Consider the following 24,419-nt stretch of genomic DNA (forward strand, 5'->3'; position numbering starts at 1 on the left):
TGTGTGCGTCACGAGAGGGTTAGTCGCTTTTTGAATGGGGGATATGCGTGACGTCACGTTCTGGGAACTAAAGGAACGTTTCGCAATTCTCCACAGAATTGAGTGCTTTGATTACAAGCCCTTTTACCGATTAACGTTAAAACAACTATTCAGACACCCAAACAACCTCTAAACGAGTAATATAAATACAGTAGTAAGAAACAAACGGTGTTGTGAGTATTGGGAGTTCCTAATCACGTGAGAACATCCGGGCCACCTTAGTAGTGGTGGCCATGCTGGATGGGTGTAAGTCAGTAAGTTTACTTCTTTATTATATCCTTGACATTCCAAACACAGATACGCCTCGCTACTTCCCGTTTGAGTTATTGCTCGTTCACTGCCATATTTAATTATTCAGTGCCAGAGTTCTAGTGCGTTTAAAATGGGATATGAGTGAGTTTGGAAATACTGCGTTTAAAACTATAGTTAACTAGTTGTTATTGTTGCTATTATCATATCATAACTGTTATTATAAATATTGTGTTTATTTTTATTGTTGTTATTATCATTGGTGCCGAAGTGATATTTGGTAACTAATGGCATTATGACGTTGGGTCTTACGAAGATTTGTGTATAAAATATGTGATTATTGTAATTATTATAATTATTGATATCTGACCTATGTAATAAGTACATCCATGAGCTTTTGTTATATTAGACACAAGAGGAGAAAAGGATTTGTAAAATGTATTTAATTGGGAAGATAAAGGGGTAGGGAAAATAAGCATCTGCTTCTGACTACCCCTTTTTCGAACATGTTATGTGACATTATTTAGTTGTTGACTCATTGTTTTTGTCCTGTTTTTATTTTAATATTCGAAAATTAAGTTTTCATTCATTCATTCATTCAACTTCACAATTATTTGATTTTTCTTTTTTAAAATTGCTGGATTTTCACCTAATTTTATGAATGTTATTAATACAATTAGTGTCCTTGTGTAAAACATGCAAACCCTTAACTCCCCCAACAAGCAGGTTGGCGCCTTGCATGGCTGACGCCGCTATCGGTGTGTAAGTGTGTGTGTGAATGGGTATGTGTGAAGCACATTGTAAAGCGCTTTAGGAGGTCTTCAGTGACTTGAAAAGCGCTTTATAAATCCAGACTATTTACCATACTGCTCTAGGTGTCTGCAGATGCAGAATGAGGCAAGCATTTCTCTTGCCTCATAGCAGAGAGCGATAGCGATACCAAGGATTCTGTTTTGGCTCAAACATCAGGCCTAAACAATATAATTTGTTTGCAGGCTAACAGCAAGCTAATGTTTTTTTCACAATGCATGGACTTTTTCATAAACTATTGATGCTTGTATTTAAAAGTAAAGAGCGCATACACTTCATTTAAAGTTAATGTTTGACAGTAAACGTTTTTTCTACGCTACAGTTTAGATTTCTCGCTCTGCCAAACAAATGATTAATAAGATGTAGGTTAATTTATTTGTAAATTTGACTGACTCACCAGACACGAAGCTCACCACACTTCAGCATAAGTCAAAGCCACCAATATCCCCAGAAGGAGAGTAAAAACCCAGAAGTTGTTTCAGTTCTGTGGGCACTGAAGCAACCACCTGCATACCTGTCAAGCTCCAGGGCTCCATGCCCTTACAAACTGTCGTATTTTCCCTTGCAAAATACAAAATAATCTTACAACAATTTTTTTTTTCCAAACGTGTTTATTTATGTATTTTAACATGTTATATTGTACATGTGTTTCGTTATATCATTCTGTACATATTCTTAATAATAAAATAAAAATAAAATGAGAAAAAAATAAAAAAATCAGGAAAAATTGTTATCAGCGTATCTAAAATGTCCTTAGATAACACTTTAAATTTAAATTTGTAAATAAAGATATTTTTTGGAGGAGAAAATTAGTAAGCATTTCTATTTTGTAAACCAAACCACAATATCAACCATTGATGCTTGTATTTTAAATTTGAATGAATGAATGAATGAATACTTTATTTCGAACATTAAAATAAAGACAACAAAAACAATAACTCAACAACAAAATAATGTTTTATTGTTTTAATAAGCTTATTATATAGAATACGATTGCTATTGTCGGAAGCGCAGCAGAATGCGCAATCACGCGAGGGGGGGAGGATTCTGCAGGGCAGACGCATGCGCACAGTACCATCAAACGCTTGCTTCCTTTGCAATGAAAAGAACGATACCGGGATAGAGGCTACCGCGGCGAACTCGTTTGACTTGATTGGTTTGCCGTTTCGCGATAGTCGGTGTATACCGGATGGTACCCATAATTGACAAATTTGCCTTCTTCCGTACAGATTTTCTCGTACGTTGTACACGTCTTAAAATGCATAATAAACGTACTTTGTACGGCAAAAACGTACAGGTTGACAGGTATGCACCTGCTCCAATGTATACCACCAACAGTATGTCATCTTTCGAGTTTCATGTATGTCATAAGCATGCATGTACCATTTCTATTGAAAAATGAAATGTAATCAGAACTAGATTTCTGTTTCAATGATTGAGACGGTAGGACCGAAAGGAGTATAATCGATATTGATAGTGACATATGACAAATTAAAACAAATGATTTGTATTTATTGTAATTGGACATAAATGGTTTACTAATAATACTGTGTTTTGGGGCCACCACTAATCTAAACACTTAATTTTGATTCATTTGAATTAGAATTGGACAGGACAGGCTAGACTTTTAGCATTAGTTTCGATGGCTATAAAAGAAGAACTTTGTGATGGAACTGAAACACACGGAGAATCTGTGAGACATAGTAATTGAAATCTTTAAAGAAAGGAAGATAGTTTTAGTGCACCAATAAAAAAAAGATTTTTGGGTGAGCGAACTGTGGCTATATTCCTAAATACTAGTGCAATTTTACGAGGTTATTGTTAATGCATTTGGATGTGTATTGCAGCTGTAGATGCAGTAAATTGTTTATAGCCATAAAATCATACCTGTAAACCTGTACATTTTTGCTGTACAAATTACGTTTATTATGCATTTTAAGACGTGTACGACGTACAAGAAAATCTGTACGGAAAAAGGCAAATTTGTCAATTATGGGTACCATCCGGTATACACTAACTATGACAAAACGGCAAATCAATCAAGTCAAACGAGTTCGCCGCGGTAGCCTCTATCTCGATATCGTTTTTTTCGTTGAAAACGAAGCGAGCGTTTGATGCTACGGTGCGCATATCATGTGGTAGTGTGTGGTGTAAGGAAGTTCTTCTCTTTTGAGAGAACCGGCTTTTTCGGCTCAACTCATTAAAGAGAGCCGTCTCTCAAATTGCTCACTTGCTTTGATGCATTATATTACGAATTATTATGTTGTATAAAGAAGATAAGAAAAAAAGGAAGTATAAAAGGATAAAATGAAAAAAAGACAGGTTTGTGGTTATCCCTTTAATCAGTATATTACCAACAATAATTTAATCCAGAAAATAAATAAATGATTTGAATAAGAAAATGTATTATTCTACTTAATTATATTTGCATGTATTTATTCCTTCTACAGTGAACGTCCAAGCTACTTAATTTTTGAACTTTTTTTATAATAAACTTCATTCATGTCGAGCAACTCAGTCTCTCACAACAAAATGTTAATTAACAATATATATGATATAACGAAACACATGTACAATATAACATGTTAAATTACATAAATAAACACGTTTGAAAAAAAATATGGTGTAAGATTATTTTGTAAGGGAAAATACGACAGTTTGTAAGGGCATGGAGCCGTGGAGGTTGACAGGTATGTAAAATAGTTATTGAAGGATGGATTTTTTCAGACGTAGCACTACTGAAGGCCTCGGTGGGAAATGCTCGGGCCGCCACTGAGTAATTGTAATCTGATGCCGTCTACTGGGTATGGAAGATGATGATCGGAGGATCAACCAGATACCGGACGACTGCATGATTTTTGGAAAAAATTATCAATTTGTTGCTACCAACTTGAAGAAAATTGTCAATTTCATGGAATTACATAACAGGGTTTTTATTGATGCTTTTGCATATGTATTGCAGTTGTAGCTGAAGTATATTTTTTATAGCCATAAAATGGCGATTGAGTGTTGGATTTATTCAACCCACTGAATGCCTAGGTATGAAATGCACAGCATGCCACTGTAATATAACCCAGTGCGAACTCAAAGACAAGTCTAAAAGTATCTTGAATACTCAGACGTTACGTCTTTGCTTAGTGTCTTATCTGCAGAGAAAATTTAGTCACCTACTTTTGTCTTTTCATTTCAGGCAGTTTCAGTAAGATTTGCAAGCTCGAAAGAAGAGCATCTCACTGAAAATGACCCCTGCTTGAGGAGTAACTGAAGACATAACGACATTACGTAATCAGAATACAAACAAATGTAATTGTATTCCGTTAGAGTTACAGAAATAAAAGATGTAATCAAATTACAGGTAAATTTGGTAAAATATGGATTAATTTGCTGGGTCACAATATTATTTGAAAGCCTTTTTATTTCTACAGGAAACAATATTAAAGTCCTGGGTGCGTTAGTTTTAGCTCTTTATTCTTTTCCCCGTTCGCATTAGCTTTGAGTACATTCACCATATCGGGTCATGCTACTCTCTCTCTGCCGTCTCATTCATTCCACACACACGAAGCACACTTAGGACCACCGCCCTTCTCCAACTGCAGAGCTGCCCAAGGTGCCTGACTACAAACATGACTATATGACTAAAACCGTTGCAAAACTGACAAAAAAGTGCCATGTAAATTAGGTGCAACTAACAAGACAACATCAACAAACAAGTAAGAACAAATAAAGTAACATGAAATGGGGACGGGTCTCTTATGAGCCTTTGGCTTCAACCTGTCATCCTTTTTTCTTTTCAGGTGATTTGTTCATTATGTGATGCTATGTATGTTGCAAAGTGACTGAAAAGATTAAAAAAAAACAAAAAAACGAAATACGATAATGAATGTAATTTGATGCCCTCTTCCACACCATCCTTTCAAGCATCCATTCATTTACTTCATGCCCGCATTAACATGTGTCTTACATTTACAAATACATAACTAACTCATAAATTGATTGGATCAATCATAATTCCAATTACTGCCACTGACAGAGACAGAGAAATGTGACCAGAAGTCCCAGAGTCTGTTGGAAATCTAGAAAGTGAACACTTTGTTTAAAATTATCTTGCGTTCTAGATGTGCACTCAATTCGGACTAAAACAAATATTAGTTTTATTTTTGCTCAGTACACCTTAAAACGTGGTTAAAATGTTTGATTCATTTCAAACAACTACCTGATCTTGGTTTACTCTATTTGTTTTTCCAGGCTACGTTGATCATTAATCTTATGTATTTTTTAAAAATAAATTGTATTTATGTTTAGATTTTGTCTTCTATTGGCATATTTGGTATTGGAGTAACCCAAAAGTAATCACTATTATGGTATTCGGATTATGTTACTGATTACACTTTTCAACAGGTAATTAAAAATAGTCTGTGTAATATAGTGTAATAATCTGTGAAGCCCTTTGAGACTCTTCGTGATTTAGGGCTATACAAATAAAAATGACTTGACTTGACTTGACTACTAACAGTAACGGATTACCTTTTTAGAGTAACCATCCCAACCCTGGCTGCACAGTAGGAGATCACTTTTGTATAAAGGACTCTTGTTTCTCAATAGTTATCCACCTTGAACACTGTCACCTCCTTCTTAAAGTCTGAGTTACGGTCCGGCAAATTATTAAAATATACAATACTTTGCCCACAAATTCACGCAATGCCTACCACTCGTCTCCATTTTGTGGGATTTCTGTTAACCAGTAGATGTCACTCTTTACTCATTCGCGCACTTTACTGTATCGGTAAATACTGTGTCAAACGGGTAACGTTATTTGAAGTGGGCTTTAATTTGAATTAAATACATTTAAGTTTCTGATAGAGAGAAAAAAACATCTCAGCATACACTTACCACGAGATGTGTACATGAGCAGGTTTTTTTTGTGTGTTTTTAGATAAAACTTGGCCGCGATAGTCATGCATCAAATACCATATCACTGCTTATGTCAGGAGTTTTTACGTGAAAGAATGCACGACAGCCTTATTAGTTGCTTGTCAGATTGAGCTATAGCATATGACATTGATTAAAAAACTACAAAAACATGCATTTCAGGTGAATTGGCCGGTCCAAATTGTCCCTAGGTGCGAATGAGCGAGTGAGTTGTCTGTCCCCGTGTGCCCTGCGATTGGCTGGCAACCAGTTCAGGGTGTCCCCTGCCCACTGCCCGATGATTGCTGGGATGGGCTCCAGCCCCCCCCCCCCCCCCCGCGACCCTACTGAGGATAAGCGGTGCAGCTAATGAGATGAGAATGAGATGAGATATATATATACCAGTATATGTATATATACACACATCAGGTGATTTCTTCATTCATTTATATATATCAAGTCAAGTCATTTTTATTTGTATAGCCCTTAATCACAAATAGTCTCAAAGGGCTTCACAAGTTATTATATATAAGAAGTTTAGGTTAATTGTATGCTATAGAGTAGAAGTGAGTTTTAAGCTTAGACTTAAACATGTGCACTGAGGCAGCAGATCGGATCTCAGGGGGATGAGCATTCCACAACACCGGTGCCCGGATGGAGAACATTCTCGAACCAGCGGAACACTTCTTGGCTCTTGGGATCACCAGGAACGAAGGCTTCGGGTCAGGACATAGGGGGAAATCAGATCTGAAAGATATGAGGGGGAAAGTCCATGTATGATTTTTTATAGTAATAGGAGAACCTTAAAATCGCATCTTAGGCTAACAGGGAGCCAATGCAGGTTAGCCAAAATTGGGGTGATGTGATCGTACTCTTTTGTCCTAGTTAAAAGCCTCGCTGCAGCATTTTGTACCAGCTGAAGACTCTTGAGTCTGGTCATCGGAAGACCGGAAAGTAGTGCATTACAGTAATCGAGACGGGAGGTAACAAACGCGTGAATTATGATTTCTCCCCTCTGAGAAAGTATAGGACGAATTTTAGCAATGTTACGGAGATGGAAGAAAGGGGTTCTAGTAATTTTCTTCACATGTGTTTGAAAGGACAGATCGGGGTCAAATATGACACCTAAATTTTTAAGTGAGTCGTTCTGTGTGATGTGGCAATTGTCGATGTTCACAGCGGTTTTAGAGAATAAGTCACGGGATTTAGATGGACCAATAACTAACATTTCAGTCTTTTCAGAGTTAAGACGCAGGAAATTGAGTGACATCCACTCTTTTATCTCAGTGAGGCAGGCCTCCAAATTTCCACAGTTTAGTGTGGCAGATTCCTCCATCGGGAGATAGTTGAGTGTCATCTGCGTAGCAATGGAAACTGATATTATACTTGAGAATAATATCACCTAGTGGAAGCATATAAATGCTTAAGAGAAGGGGGCCAAGCACTGAACCCTGCGAACACCACAGGTAACACTAAAGGGCTCAGATGTCAATTCGCCATATTTAACGCAGTGCCATATATATATATATATATATATATATATATATATATATATATATATATATATATATATATATATATAATTTTATAATAATTATTATTTTTCTAATTACGGCTGGGGAAAATGTCGCGTTAACAATTTGCTTTATAATTTTCAATTTGACGCGTGAAAATATACGCCTCCGGGTGTCAAGCCGCGCTGTTCCAACAAACGAAGAAGAGTCTCTTTCATTTCTTGCCGCTAACGTGGCGTAGCATGCTAGCAATGGAAAAGAGAAAGGGAACATGATTAGGCAGAACGTTTTGCTTTAAAACTTTGCCCGATGGGAATATCGACAAGACGAAAGTGATATATATGCTTTGCAAAGCTGAATTTAATTACCATACTTCTTCCCTGATGTATCACTCGAAAGCCAAGCACCCCGGTGCGGTGGTAAAGTCAGACAGCGGACCTCGTCTAACAAATTTGGATCAGTCTGGTGCAAGAGATGGGTGTTCTACAATGTTTACATAAGGAACTTGAATATTTTGTTTATGGAAAATTTGTCTTTGACACCACAAGCTTTATGTTCTTGTCCTTTACTTTGTATGCATTTTTTGTTAAATATTTACAACAGCTTTACAGCAAATTTACAGATGAACAGTTTTGACAAAGTACTTGAATCTTTTTGTTATGAAAGCTATCTTTGTCATTACAGTCTATGCACGTTTACTGTAGTTGGCATAGGCCTATACCATTTGGGATAATAAATGGTATCTTATTTTTCTATGCATATTTTTTCATATTTCCTGCCATTTGTAAAATATATATATCCACAAACTATATTACAATGATTGAAATAAGTTGGTTTATTGGTTTTATTAGGTACGTAACTTGAACATGGATGGAAAGGTAGGGCCAACAAAAAAAGCCATTTGAGAGGACACAATTCAAAGAGGATTTATGACCAAATGCTGCTTTTGTTTAACATTTAAAATGGACCTTTTTGCTATTCCTCGGCCGTGATGAATATTTTTAAGATCAACCAAATTCACTAAATGGGGAATGTAGTAAAAGTCATGCAGTTTCAGCTTTAATAGATCTTAAGATTGACAGGCAGATTAACATTACATAAAGTCTCATGGGCAGGACGGCAACATTACATAAAGTCTCATGGGCAGCACGGCGGCGCAGTGGTTAGCGCGTGTGTGGCACAGTTCTAAGGTCTTGGGAACCTCCTGTGTGGGTTCAAATACAGCTACCGGACTTCCTGTGCGGAGTTTGTATGTTCTCCCCGTGCTTGCGTGGGTTTCCTCCGGGGACTCCGGTTTCCTCCCACATTACAAAAAACATGCATGTCAAGTTAATTGGCTGGTCCAAATTGTCCCTAGGTGTGAATGAGCGAGCGAGTTGTCTGTCCCTGTGGCGGCCAGTTCGGGGTGTCCCCTGCCCACTGCCCGATGATTGCTGGGATGGGCTCCAGCGCCCCCGCGACCCTACTGAGGATAAGCGGCACAGCTAATGAGATGAGATGAGATAAAGTCGTATCTTATCAAAGGAGTCTGAAAGTTTTTGATTCAGTGGTTGATATACAGGCCTGACCTCATCCATCGTCTCAAGTTCAGACAGAAGACACAATTACCAAAGGACCAAGCAGGAAGCACCCATCCCCTCTGTCCTTTTTGGGGGATCCAAGGACTGTCTGCTGCATTTGTTCCTGTCCCAGCAGCGGGGGAGAAGGCCCCTTGGCCACCTCGGTTTCCTGTCCTGGCAGCGAGAAGGACCCTCAGTCACTTCTGGTCCCAGTCCTGGCTTTAAGAAAGTTCCTGTCGGTGAGGTGAAAGTGACCTAGCTGATTTGGGTCCCTGCGTCAGCGAGGAAGGACAAGGATCCTCATCTACCGAGGTCCGGTGGTCCTGAATTGGCGAAGGTCTGTTTAATGCAGCCTCAGAGTTTTTTTTTTTTTTTTTTTTTTTTTTTTGGCACCGGACGTTGAGGGGGAGGTAATGTCACTATCTGGTACGCCACCTTCCCCAAGAGGGCGTCAACCACATTTGGAAAAAGACACACCTGAGCCTTATCATATTACACCTGTTCGTAATTATACCAAGTCATTATATTGACTATTGGGACGGTAAACTGAGTCAGGTCATTGTAGTTCCCACTTCCGTCCAGTCAGTTGTTATCATGTCAGCTTTGGTTTCGTGTTTGCACACTTTGGTAGTTGTTTTGAGACCTTGTTTGTTTTTGGTTTCGTTTTTGGTCAATAAATCCCATCCTTTACTGAACACACCCGCCTCCAATCCGGCCTCCCTGCGTTTGGGTCTGCCTACGCAAATTTGACATATCTTTAAGTTAACTACTTTCATTGGGGTCAGCAACTGGCAGATGGGAATCAGTAAAATTGTTAACCAAACTTCACAAAAAAATCAGTCAAAAAACAAAATGGATTTGTAATCCATTCCTTTACATGACTGTTACACAGTGGCAGTAAAATTTCTGTTTCTGACGGATTGCATAGATGTAGGTTACGTTATTTTCCGTGTATTTTTTCTGTGGTCTCTGAGCAAACTGAGGGGCTCGTCTTGCATCTATTAAGACGTGCAAAATAATAAGGTCTTTTTGATGAAAGTGTGCTTCCATGTATATTTAATGCAACAGTCTGTTGAGCCTAGCTCAAGTGTAGTTTCTAATGAGGACTCACATTTTCAAAACAAGCTGGGCAACCAGTCACGTTCTCGGGTGCACAAAACAGTTGGAGTAAACCTATTTTCCATACACCGCATGTGTCATTACTTACTGACATGTCTTTTCAAGCAGTGTACTCTCTCTAACATTGCATGTGTGTGCAAGAATCCATTTCTTAATCAAATGCTTTATTATGTGAATGGCAATTCAGTATGTTTCAATCTACAAAGTGGTCGTTTTTATCATGGATGTGATTACTCCCCTTCTCTTTATAGGTTTCAAGGTTCAAATGCAGTGATGCGCCCCCCACCCAACATCTGAAAATAGAATGATTAATAGATTTGTTTCATACTCTTGCAAGAACAATTCAATTTTGGTCATTCTAAGTCTGTGTTTGTATTAATGTAATATGTGGCTTATGGTGTGTGTGTTAAATTGAAATCGCATGTCTTCCACAACAAAGAAAAGCAGGGATTTTGTTTTAAACTTTTTATTTTATTTTATCCTTGTATATAACAAATATTCAAAGTATCAACAATCAGAAAATAATCAACATTTGTTTCCAGTTGTTACACAACCCATACAGATAAATCACAAAATAAACCTGAGACCGTGAAATAAAATACTTACAGCAGATTGCTACATGGTAGCCATAAGAAAGCTTAAAGACGACCCAATTTTAAACCCAGTACTATTTTTTCATCCAATGAAAATATCACTGTACTGCTTTTACCATCAAATATTCAAAATAATCTAGTTGTCATAAAAATAACAGTTGAAACACTTGTGGGTCTCCATTCCATGGGCATATTTAAATACTGTATAACATTCGCAATACTGTATTATTTAGCATCATCATGGTGCCATATGTTCTCAATGCTCTTTCTGCAGTGTTTCAGAAAACAGTGAATTCCACATCTAGAGTGGAATTCAACGCGAAGAATTCTTCAGAAATATTATGTTTAATAGGTCTTTACCAGAGGTGGGTCGTCAGGACCTTTAAGGCCTTCTCTCCTGGCCTACTGTGAACCATGTGTTGTTTATTTTATTTTGTCCATGAATACTTGTTAAATAATTCTAAATTGTCTATCCGCTCCCTTACATTGCTATATTCCCCGGGTTGCACCGCTTCCACTCGTGTCCTTTCATATTTAAGCATTTAACCAATCACATTTCAGACATTACTTGTTGGCAGGGTCATAAATCTAACCGGAGGCCTTCAGAATCAGTTCTGCAGGCCCTGAGGCATATGATAAGTGTCTATAAAACTGTTGATTCAGCCAGTCAGATTTCGAGTTGGCAGAGCAGGGCCTTCTTAAAGGCATAACGAAATATCAGCGTTTTACGAACTATGGCTAGGAGGCGGTAACGGAAGAATCACAATGAAAAAGTGAAGAAAAAAACCCTGGACATTTACAATGGTGATATAAAAGATCTTCATGGAACTAAAACCAAGTAACTGCAATCTTCTTGAGAATAGAAAGCTGGATGGATTTTGTGTACAAATGAAAACAAGTTTTGATGAGTAAAATGTGGCCATATTCATAAATAGTGGTCCAATTTAAATGTGGCGCTTTTTTTGTGTCACAGCTGTAGCTGCAGTAAATGTCTTATAGCCCTAAAATAGTTGTTGAAAATTTGATTCATTCAGGCATCGGACTACTGAAGGTGTGTGAAATGTATGGCCTTGCTCTGGTCTCTACTAGTATAAACACAGAATGTCTTTGTAGAACGAGAAAGAAGCCCCTCTTCTCTGGGGGTTACCGTTTTGAGAGGTGTTGTCAAGAGATGACAACATCTATGCTGCTTGGGTTTCAGCTAGTGACCGGGTGACCATGCTTCACTATCAGAAAGCAGGTGAACTCTAATTGGTAGTTAGCTAAGCCCTAAAAAATGATGTCATCAACTCTTGACACAATCTCTCACAGGATAAAAGCAGGTGGATTTTGCAAACCTACAAACACATTGTTAAAGACAAATCTGTGTCTACACTAGTGGTGGGTCATAAAACATTTAGTTGTTTTTAAATAGTTGAAATTTACTTCCACTTGAAACACAAATACAATAAACATTGCTTGAAGTCAAAGTACATCCCAAATCTCTTCAGATGAGAACAATAAAGGGACAATGTGTATTATTTAGCACCACCTAGCGGCCAAACCTACCCCATTCATTAAAAAAAAATTCAATATTTTAAGATTAAGCAAAACTGCATGAACTACGTATAATACATGCATTTCATTTTAATACTTGTAGGTTCAGAAATTTGCATTTGACATGACAAGCCTCACCCAGAGGGAGCTGACATTATTATTGGCCATCTTACTGCTCCCCAAAAAGGGTGGGCAAAACAATGAAACGTAAAATGGTGTGTTTCAGTTACTTTGAGTCTCCCTAGTTTGTATTTTTCCTTGTTCTTTTTAGTAGGGCTGCATTGATTAAATCCACTAAACTGTAAATTCAAAGGTTTGGCAACAAATTTCAGCATCAAATTATTTTGTCGCGCGATTTAAGCAGCACTTAGCATGTTAATCCAATGCAAAAAAAGTACATTGAATTTCTTCTTGACCTAGTGACAAACTTGTAGTAGCACTTTGGTCCGGCAGAGAGAGCTTCGTGACTGTATTTTAATGCACAAGGTTCTGTTGATCCAAATCTAGATGTGTTTACATAGAACTTTTAAGACACCAAAATGAAACTTAAAGTGCTGTGTAAAAACATTCAATGTACAATAAGATAACATACGACAAAATACTCGCATTCCTCCCTAATTTTACCACTCTTTTTTTTTGCACAAAAAGTATCTTACATAATTGCAGGTCTATAGCATACAATTCTATGTATTATTGTTTATTGTAAGGCTATTTGACAAACACTTGGATTTTTAAAAATTGCTTTGTACCATAGAATATTCGGTTGTTTTTTTGCACTATTTCTCTGTTGGTCCAAAACTTCAATATTTTAATTGAGGAAATTAAAAATGTTTAAAAAAAGATTTTTTGAAATAGTAATTCAGTAATTCATCGATTATCAAAATAATTGTTGAGTGCGGCCCTACTTTTTACATCCGTTTTTGGCTGCAGAAACATTTAGCGGTCAAATAATACACACTGTCCCTTTAAGGAGCTGGCATTCTTTTGATTTCCATTATTGGATTTTCGATAAAACATATCAAAGTTGCCAGAGTCATGGACCAGTTCAGTTTTGGAAGTTTTAGCTCAAATGCCTATCATCCAGTCGTTGTATCCAGGTCATCAGGCATGTTTTCCTTTTGTTTACTGCCGACTGGAACGCTTTGAAGTTGGAATTTCCAAGTGCGACGTTTCCCACAACTGAGCTGTCTGGAATGCTGAATTACACTCACAGTTGCAGACGCAAACTCCACACACGGTCACTCACTCAGAATAAGTCAGATGCACTCAGGGGGAATTGCTATACAATACATTTGTGATAAACCATTTCTGTCCTGTGCATTTCTGCAACACCAGTTGGTAACCAAATTCATTGTCACTGTTTGCCACAAGCTCCAAGCATCTCCTTGATTTTCTGTTCTGAATGGATCCTCCCTAGAAAGATTAAGACAAGTTAGGCTTATTCCACAGAACAATACACTGAATCCCTGGGTGAGACGCACAAATTAGGCAATACCTTGACATGAATTGAAGTGCAAACTGTATGGTTTAATTCAAGTGGTTGAACAACAGCATCTGACTGAGAATGAAGGAATTGTATACATTTTTCCCAAACACACCACATTTCAGGGGCTCAAACGTAATGAAGCGAAATCAAGACAAAAACGTTTGTTGTCAATATTTTTTGCTAATCCTTTCAATCACTGCCTGAATCCTGGAATTCATAGACAGCACCAAATGCTGGGTTCCCCCTTCAGGTTTTCCCAGGCCTTTACAGCAACAGCCTTGAGTTGTTGCTTGTTTGTGGGTCTTTTCTCCTTAAGCCTCATCTTGAGCAATCTAAATGCATGATTGATTGGGTCTAGATCTGGAGATTGACTTGGGCATTGCAGAATATTCTAAATTGTTGCTCTAAAAATGACTAGGTTGCTTTTGCTGTATGCTCTGGGTCATTGTCCATCAGCACAGTAAAGCGGCGTCCAATTAATTCTGCAGTATTTGGCTGAATCTGAGCGTAAAGTATATCCCTGTATACTTGAGAATTATTCCGGATACTTCTATCTGTTGTAAAGTCATCAATAAACACAAGTAACCCAGTGCCTTTGGAAGCCATGCATGCCCATGCCATCAAACTGCATCCTTTATGGTTAACAGAGGATGTGGGTTGCTTTGGATCATGTGCTGTTCCCTTTTTCTTCCCGAAACTTTCTTCTTCCCATTATACTGGTACAGGTTTGCCTTTGTCTCATTTGTACATATAACATTCGTCTTGGGAACAAGAGGTGATAGGTACAAATTCCCAACTCCTCTGAGTTAAATGTCAAAGTGTCCCTGGGCAAGACACGGAACCCCTACTGTCCCAATAAGCAGGTAGCCTTGCACGGCTGTGCCTGCTTTCGGTGTGTGAGTAGGTGTTTGAAATGGGCAAGTGTGAAGAACACTGTAAAGCGCTATGGGAGACTACAATGACTTAAATGCAGACCATTTACTGTTTAACTGGGCTGGCTTGTTAAAGGTGTATTTTGACAAGGTCAATTTTGGCCTGGCCTGTCTGTTTTTGGGACTGATGAATGGCTTTCTTCTAGTTGTGAACTGTCTGTATTTACATTCATTAAGTCTTTGTTTTATTGTAGACTTAGAAACAGATACACCCACTTTCTGGATAGTGTTCTTCATTTCAGAAGATGTTGTAAATGTTTTTCTCTTCCATGGACAGTATTCAGCAATCATCCATTGGTGTTGTTTTCCATTGACTTCTGGATTTTTATGAATTACCAACCGCACCATTGCATTCCTTTTTTTCTGAGAATGCACTGTTCTTTTGGCTTTTCAAAGAATTTCAGCAGACTTATGGATTTCTTCTTTTTTATGGTCTCAGGATATTTTGCTTCACCTCCGCTGAGAGCTTCCTTGAACACATGATGTGTGGCCAAAACAAAAGCTTCCAACACCAGACCTTTTCACTACTTAATTGTTGACAGGTTAAGAAGGGAGGGACTTTCTGATTATATTACAGCCCTTTGAGTCAATTGTACAATACCTTTTGGTCCCTTGAAAATGGGGTAAAAGAGTGTAAAGGGTTACGATTCTTAAACCCTTGTTCAGATTTGGATGTGGAAAAGCTGAAATTCCAGCTGAGATTGTGGACTTTAAGCCCATATTAATTATTGTGTCACTGTTCAAATATTTTCAGGGCTAAGTGTCTTTATTTTTTCACACACATGTAATCTATTTATCAATTGAGTTTTTTTTAGCTACTGATCAATGGAAAAATATCTATGGGCATCAACATTCACATTATTTCCCAGTATCGGTAATCTCACTCAGTGAATCAGTCTACATTTCTTTGCCAAAAGTGCCAACTAAAATTGTGTTCACCTGAGTGAAGAGCCAGTTTAGTTTCATGCGTTTGGACGTGGCGTATCCACACTCAATCAGGCGTGGTCTGCTGTTGACGTCCACTAGGCACTTGTTGTCATCGTCGTCAACTGTGGGACTTAGGAGACCCACCAAGAGCTGTTGGCTACTAGTGTAATAGACATTCTGGAAGAACATACCGGGAACAATTCAGAACGAAGAAAGTCTCGTTAAAGATATCGATAGTGACATATTGCAAAGACATTAAAACAAGCAGTTTGTATTTTTTTTTTATAGTGAAAGTCGACCAATAGGATTTCCTACGAATATTTTGTGTGGGCTGGCACAAATCTAAACACCAAATTTTGATTCATATTTTGTTTGCAAAATCAAATCAAATCTTTGTTACAGTCTTCTTTGCGATTGACCACAGTGTAAATTTTGTGGTGTTGCCCAAGGCTCAGTTAACAACCTTCGAAAGCAGAACCATAATTGGTCATTAACTGAAACTCCAGCAAAGTTATCATCTAGGGCTGCAACAACAAATCGCTAAAATTGATTAAAGTCGATTATTAAAAGCATTGTCATCATCGATTCGTTGTTTCGCACAATTTATGTGCCACTCAGCATGTTAATAATTGTAAATAAGAATGCATTGAATCTTGCTGTGACGTTGAGGGGACATGCATGTAGTACCACATAGATCCAACAGATGGCGACTAAAAATCATTTTGTTGTACTATTTACTTTATTTTCAGCGACAAAGTTTTAGTAGCTCTTTCCCCCAACAGAGGGTACCTCAAGACTGTATTTTGATGCATGAATGACTTCATTACTTTTATTTTCTTTAACAAGTGTAACAAAATAGAATGGCAATACTTAAAAACGTGAACATGAGCAAAAGTATAAAAACATTAAATGGTCGAGGGCCTCTTGAACTGATAGTACCCGCATTCTCCTCCATTGTTGCCCCTCTTTTCTGCATTTTATACAAAAAGTATCTTACATATTTGCAGGTGTACAGCATACATTTCTATGTATTTCTGTTCCTTGTTAAGTTATTTGAGAAACATTTTATTTTATATTATAGAATATTCTGTTGTTTTGTGCACTATTTTCATATTAGAAACATCAATATTTAAGTAAAGAGAAGGAAATTAAAAATGTGTTTAAAAAATGAATTAATTGATTAATTGAAAAATCATCGACTGATTAATCGATTAAAACAATCGTTAGTTGCAACCCTAATGTCATCATCTATTTTCATCCCTCTACATCAGGGGTTTTCAACCAGTGTGCCACAGCATGTTAGTGTGCTGGAAGACCTTTTACGTTGTGCCGCAGAAAATTGCCCACATTTAGTTCTAAAAAAAAGCATGCTATTGTTCAGTATTTTCCTTCCATAACAGTAAGTGGCAGGAGGTTACAATTTTCTTTTTATGTACTATTTATCTGCTCATGAGGTACAACAGAGATATATATCTAATAACTTATGTTGTTTAACAAAGCTGGATAAGAGTGCACTTCAAAAACTAAAAAAACACATTTAAATAAGATAAAAATCTTGAACATAAAGGTTAGTACGTAGGAAGAAAATTAATACAGGCAGCTAATTGTTGTTGTTTTTCTAGAATACGAAATAAAGTATAGTAAAACTAGTTAAAAAATGGTAGCAAAGTTATAAACCAAAAATAATAAACGGTATTACCTCCTGAGCCATGGTGACCACAAATGATAAGAACAAACTTTATACTGTCAATTAAGTCAATGTGACCATTTCAGTTCAAAGAAAAACATGAAAATGGTTCCAAGAATTAATTTTTAAACATTTTCGACAGATGGTGTGCCTTGAGCGTTTTTGATGAAAATGTGTGCCTTGGCTCAGAAAAGGTTGAGAAACAGTGCTCTACACCAATTCTCAAAATGGCTGTCCCCAGAGATGCATAAAACAGCTGGATATTGCTTCACATCCATCCATCCATCCATCCATCCATCCATCCATCCATCCATCCATCCATCCATCCATCCATCCATCCATCCTTCCATCCATCCATCCATCCATCCATCCATCCATCCATCCATCCATCCATCCATCCATCCATCCATCCATCCTTCCATCTAGCCAGCCAGCCAGCCATCCATTCATCCATCCATCTAGCCATCATTGCTCCCCTCACTCCTTAACTCCCTCCCTCCCTTCCTTCATTCATTTATTCATTCATTTACCCATCTATCCACCTATCCATTCATCAGTGTCCATCAATATTTATCAAATATTTCCAAATTGTCTGTCAGCTTTCTTTTTTTGCTTCTCCCTAGTGCTTCTTACAGAAATGTGCTTTCATATTTAAGCATTGAACCGATTACATTTCAGCCATTAGTTGTTGCTAAGCTTAGAAATCTACCAGGAGACCTTCACAAAAAATCCTGAAGGTCGTGTGACGTAACATCAGTATTCAAAAAAGCTGTTTGTTTAGCCTATCAGATTCTGAGTTCGTAGAAATTAGGCTTCTTGAAGGCATAGGAACATGTCAGCAATTCGACAAACTATGATTGGCTAGGGGGCAGTAATCAACGAAAGCGATCGCGCCAACAGCCATTAAACTTGAAGAGAAGGAACTGCACAAAGAGATATACTATTGTGTTGTTTCAGGACGTCTTGAGAAAATCTTGACATCGTTAAGAAAGGTCAGACAACTCCGAAGCCAGCAACGTTTTTACAAGCAAGAAAATGTTTGGTCCAGCAGGTTCAGCCTTGAGGTAAGAGCCCGAGCCTGACCCGTGCACAAAATGTCAATCATTACGTTCGGGCCTGGCATTCTCTCGCTGATTTTTTTTTTCTTCATTATCCATTCGTCATTGTTTTTGTTTGTCTTTGTTCATACAGTCTTATTTTTAACCTTGATTTCATTACAAAATACACGACATATGATATATATATATTATATATACATATATATATATATATATATATATATATATATATATATATACATATACTATGAAAGTATGTTTGTGTTTGTCCAACACACCCTCTCTCCCTAGATCCCTTTCTGCCTCCGTCCATCCATCCATCCATCCATCCATCCATCCATCCATCCATCCATCCATCCATCCATCCATCCATCCATCCATCCATCCATCCATCCATGCATCCATGCATCCATGCATCCATCCAAAGAATCAAAACTACCAATAATACTTGATTCAAATTCACTGATGACTGCAGGAACTTAAAGAAGACGGCAAAAAACACTCACACGATGGATTCTGAGTAGGCATAAATATTTAAGCCGTACAAGCAGCCTTTTTTTCAAGGGAATCGTCTTTCCTGTATTTAGCTGGGATACTGATCATTTGAGAATTTAGTGGAAAAAAATCTGCGTTCAAAGAGAAAAAGGCTTTGCATTTAAATCTGTAAAAAGAGTGACTTTGATGATATGCAATTTGCTCATGTTGACACTGGATTTTTAATCCGTGCTTTGCATCCAAAGAATACATTTCATTTATTATTATCATAAATGCATTTTCTAACTTCAGTTACGGCATCCTGAATACTTTTATATCTACGAGTGTGCAGTATCTCAGGACATGACAGGGACAATGAGGGTAAACAATACATCTTATTTTATCCAATTAATTAATTAAGATATGAATCACCAGAATAATCAAATATTAAACTAAGAGTTTATTGCGTTGGCTGGCAACCAGTTCAGGGTGTCCCCTGCCCACTGCTTGCTGGGATGGGCTCCAGCACCCCCGCGACCCTACTGAGGATAAGCGGTGCAGCTAATGAGATGAGATGAGATGAGTTTATTGCGGCACTAAAACAAAAAAAAACAAAAAATAGAGGAACAATTTGTAATACTTTCCCACTGGATGTCACTATTTTGTTCAGAGCAACTGAAAATGAGTGCTAGAATGCTCAAGGAGAATCAAAGTGACCAAACTGTACCATTGTTCTTGGTTTTCAGGCGGCACAATGGCAGACAATCATGTAAGCTCCCTATCGATAAGCCTCATGTTATATAAAATAGATGCAAATTCCTTAACTTAGGAGTATTGAAAAACACATATGATAGTTGTATTTTTGCTTATAATTCAAATCACTACTATTTTTGTTAAATAATTAAGTTGTTTCATTACTTGTAGGAGGAGGAAAAAAATAATACACTATGACCCCTTAAGATGCCTTCAAAAAGCTACTGAAAGAAAAATATGAAATTTGGTTGTAATTTATGTAAGACTCAAAGTGACCTAAATGCACCATTTTACTTATTATTTGCCCACAGTAGTGTTGTAGATTAATCAATGCGTGTGCTTTATTCCATTTTTTTTCAAATTAATAAACCTTTGTCAAATTATTGAAATGAAAATTGACAATACAAAAAATGAAAAGTGTCCAGGGTTTTCCCTTCAAAACGTATTGAGGGGTTGAGATCGATTACATTTGTGTTGGACCTCTGGCATCCTCTTTTGGGTAATCTGGGTAACTACAAATCGACCCCACAAACCTGCAAGCTATATTCTAAAACTAAGTTCAAAACCCTACCAACCTGTGGAGTCATTCCATGACAGAGGTATATGATTGGGACGTTGTCATTGTCAGGCCCCTGATCCAGACACACATCGTTCTTCAGAGAGTTTTTCAGCTGTAAGACACAAATGTTTGTGTAATAAAAATGAGCCACGTTCCATTAAATAAAATGATAACGCTTACCAGAGGACATATTCATAATGTTGGAATATGAATTTCAGATATGCTTCATAAAAATGGAAATATCCAAGCATTACATATATTTTTGTCAAACAGTTACTAGTGCTTGCTCTGCCTGATTGGTGCACCATAAGGAGCGTTTTAAGAGTGTGACGTGAGCTGCAGAGGAACACCGCCAAGGATTATTCTGCTCCCTACCGGCTCCATAGACGTTTACTTTATGTGCTAATCAGTAAAGCCACAGGCAGTGCAAAGTCTTTGTGAGAGCATAAATGTAAACCTTTCAAGTTCCTTTTGGTTTAACAAAAGTTTACCACACCTGTGGAGATGAGCTTAAAACATTTGACGACAATGTAGACGACCTAATGCATTCACCGATTCCCAACTACAAATTTAAAACGGGGCCCATTTCTACTAGTGTAATAAAAAAATGGCAGAAATCAGAAAAGGGTGTCATTTCTTCTTTTTTCGGGTGGTTTTATTTGCAACACAACAAAACCAAGCAAAATATGTTTTCAATCTTTATATTGTGTAAGATAGGGTTGGGCTAGGTACTCATGTCAGGTATATCGATGTTGATATCTGGCTTATCTCTGAAGAGCGGGATGGCGCTTTACACCGAAAAACAAAAACGACCAGAGGATGAAGGTGCTGTATCTGAGACAGATCAGGAAGTTCTTCCTGCTACTGGTAACCATAGAAACCAGTATTATCGGTTTCACGTGGAGGAGAAAACCCCTACCCCAAAATAGCCTGGGGAAATACAGAAATACTGAGTTGTAATGTATTTCTTTAATTATTCATCTATTTTGTATGGCATTAAGGCCTTGGCGGTTAAGGGATTTAGTAAACCCTGAACTACAATTTACAGTAATACTTAATATTAATGTATTTCTTTATTTATTTATCTATTTTGTATGTCATTAAATGTACCTTATTTTCACAACCATACTGTACAAGTGATGTGTCTACAACATGTAGAAACGGTATGGTACCGAACGTACGTAATATACAGTGTACTACTGTATTGCTTTTTCATGCTTCCGTGATATCAGATTGCCCTACTGCAGATTTTAATTTGTGACAAATTTATTTTGCTGTACCTATAAACCAGTTTCTTGTTAAGCTATTGATAGCGTAAAATTAACGAGGCCATGTTCACAACTCTGTACTTTCTTAAGAATATGTGTGCATACATGGTAGGACGTTTTTAGAAAGTTGTGGTGGTGGGATTATAATCTTTTAATTGAGACTGACTCTAAAACCAAGTAAAATGTTAACTTGGTTTTAGATTCTCTGTTTTGAGGGATGGAACAGCTAAAGGTCAGGGAACACTTACTGAAGACTTTTTATATACATACATTTCCTCAAAAGTATTGGTTTAGGAGATGAGAGAATTTCCCTCAAAAGCAATCTTTTTTTGAATACAGCACACAACACAAACTATCTGTAGGAGTGTTACAACTAACCAGAACTGAATGCAAACGGACAACGTATCGTAGGTTTTATTTCCGTGCTGTTTAAGTTTGCCGACTCATCAAACTAATTCCACTGAGTAGTGCATCAAATGCACGCAGCAACTGTCAAATAATGAAGTCTGCAGACAGAATTAATATAATAAGGCTGGCCTGCTTCCTTTCTTTCCAGCCGTCCTTTCTCAGTTTGTACAGGTCCAATCATCCATACAAGGGGGCGGGGGCGGTTCTTCTGTCACTGTGCATTAGAGAGTGTCTTAGATGAGATGTGGGAGGAAAAGGACATTCCGGCTTGGGCCAGTACAAACAGTGCCAGCATATGCATAGGTAGCTTGTCTGTTCTCCTGACTAATGTAATTCTTCTGCAAAGTCCTCCGGTTGGATAAGCATTATCTATAGTTTAAATAGGAATGGCACTTTGCTGACCTCCGCCAAGGCTGAACAGTGAACACAAGTTCTTATTAGGGATGACTCGATAGATACACATTGAAATTAAAATACATTGGGCTCTAATGGTATGAGACAAGTTTATGGTTTAAAATACTTGCCTCTATAGATGTGCTAATACTCATACCAGGTATATATATTGGTACTGATTCCAGCCGGTTTAAAAGTAAGATAATCCCTTGCTGTATTACAGTTTACTTATAGTGGATTCTCTACTTCCCGGATTTTCATCTTGCATTGTGTTCTGAATTCTGACTGGCTAAACAGAGGAGGATGCTTACTATCGCCAACAAAGTTGGACTTCTCCACCCGCTAAATTTTGTTTGGAGCCACATGTGGGTCTTTGGCACTCCTTGGTGCTTTTTCAAAAAATGTTGATGCTGGAAAAATATGAGGATCCTGTATGAATAAATGGAAAAATAAATTCAAACTGCATTTGTTTGCAAAATGCCCACGTGATGCCAGCAAAGTATCATGTAAAGTAAAGTGGATTATGTCCTTAATCCATACAGATGTGCAATACAACGGCATGATTTTTTAAAATATAATTTGACAGTATGGAAGTAATTTGTAAAAAAACAAATATTAATAAACTACAGTATTTTTATTTGTTAAACAAATATTGATCCTGTAAATTGCATTGGTTCTTGAGTAATAAATGATTAATTTTCTAAATAAATAAAGGTCTTTACTTCGCAGGTTTTGACTATTGCGGAATGTTTTTGGGACACAACCACTGTAAAATGAGGGATTACTAATCACAACGCTGCTTCATACAATTACAGCCTGCTCTAATAATATGTCCGATTTTATCTTTATCTTTTATCTTTGAAAAAGCATGTCTGAGACATTGTTCAGAATCTTTGCTTTCTTCCAATTGTTAACTGTAACACTCACCCATAACAGTAGGTGGCAGCAGATTTATTTTTTCTGTCTTTTTACTAAGACTTATTTTCTGCTCATTAATAATTATAATTATAATTAATGAGGTTTTTTTTTTTGATGAAGCACTTTTTTTGAAGATTGCACTTCAAAAAATTGAATTAATCCCATAAAGTAAAAATATTGTACCTAATTCTGCTGATTTTAGGCATGACTAATTGAGTATAGTATAAAAAATTGGAATTCTTACTACTCCATATGCAACAGTTTCGCTGTACATCCTCATCTCCGGGTAAATGTTGACCAAGTACCACCTGAAGGTTTTACACTGCAGCCTCTTTCTCAGGGCCTTCCTTGCTGAAATGTCGCCAATGTCAATGCCTGAGTCCTGGATTCAAATATACGCACAAGAAATGCATTCAATCATTAGCTCTCCAATCCATATACTAGTACCTGCCGATTGGGGGGTACTTGAAAGCACCTTCACAACTACTTGAGGTTCTAAAAAATAACTTAAAATGTAACATCAATAAAAAAATCAATGAAATTGCGTCCCCTCTAATTAAATTATATATATATATATATATATATATATATATATATATATATATATATATATATATATATATATATATATATATATATATATATATATATATATATATATATATATATATATACATATATATATATATTTTAAATAGATACAATTATTTATTGAGTACAACCCCCTCTATTCTCGTTTCCCTGCCTTTGGGACCACGTCCGCACCTAAAATAGTATAACCCAGTACGCCTTATATACCGTAAAATACTGGTGGATGAAATTTGAAATGCATACAGCATTTATTTGCGTGCATTAGTTCATGTGCTTTTTTGTGGTTATATGTGTCTTTAAGGCCAACTTTCCAATTTCTCCGTTCTCTAAAATTGGTATTGGCAAAATAGTGTGACAATGAGAGAAGATATCAAGTCAAGTCACATTTATTTGTATAGTCCTTGATCACAAAATGTCTCAAAGGACTGCACAGGTTACAATTACACCATCCCCTGATCTTTAACAAACATGCCAGCAAGGAAAAACTCAAAACTTTAGCACGAGGAAAATAAGAAACCTTGAGAAGTGGTAATCCCCCTTCCGGGATGCCCTTTTCTTATGTGTTCTGTACCACTAGTGGTCTAGTGGTTATGTTTTAGTGCTCTCACCGCTGCTACCTGAATTCGATTCCCTTTAGA

At 37.2% G+C, this 24,419-nt stretch overlaps 1 protein-coding gene and 1 long non-coding RNA gene across 7 annotated transcripts in view; one reads left to right on the forward strand and one right to left on the reverse strand.

Moving 5' to 3' along the window:
• Positions 1-24: 24 nt before the first annotated feature.
• The window catches only part of LOC148367476 (uncharacterized), a 38,030-nt gene continuing 13,635 nt past the window's right edge, over positions 25-24,419 (forward strand). The window contains exons 1-4 of one of the 6 annotated variants that reach the window (XR_015850317.1): positions 25-293; positions 4,289-4,401; positions 18,317-18,423; positions 20,477-20,741. This is a non-coding gene — a long non-coding RNA (uncharacterized LOC148367476). Of the gene's footprint in view, positions 294-4,288; positions 4,459-4,523; positions 5,097-18,316; positions 18,424-20,476; positions 20,742-24,419 lie in introns of those variants that run through there. The other 5 variants (XR_015850315.1, XR_015850319.1, XR_015850316.1 and 2 more) reach the window with 5 other exon arrangements.
• The window catches only part of galnt18b (UDP-N-acetyl-alpha-D-galactosamine:polypeptide N-acetylgalactosaminyltransferase 18b), a 145,239-nt gene continuing 131,468 nt past the window's right edge, over positions 10,649-24,419 (reverse strand). The window contains exons 8-11 of the mRNA XM_088334432.1: positions 23,435-23,572; positions 20,220-20,315; positions 15,685-15,849; positions 10,649-13,740 (exon numbers count right to left, since the gene is read on the reverse strand). Of these exons, the coding sequence (XP_088190558.1) occupies positions 13,594-13,740; positions 15,685-15,849; positions 20,220-20,315; positions 23,435-23,572 (546 nt within the window). The 3' untranslated portion in view covers positions 10,649-13,593. The remainder of the gene's footprint in view (positions 13,741-15,684; positions 15,850-20,219; positions 20,316-23,434; positions 23,573-24,419) is intronic.

Source organism: Urocampus carinirostris, chromosome 4 (assembly GCF_059441175.1).
Source record: "Urocampus carinirostris isolate Australia breed hairy pipefish chromosome 4, RoL_Ucar_1.0, whole genome shotgun sequence".
Taxonomy (NCBI): Eukaryota; Metazoa; Chordata; class Actinopteri; order Syngnathiformes; family Syngnathidae; genus Urocampus; species Urocampus carinirostris.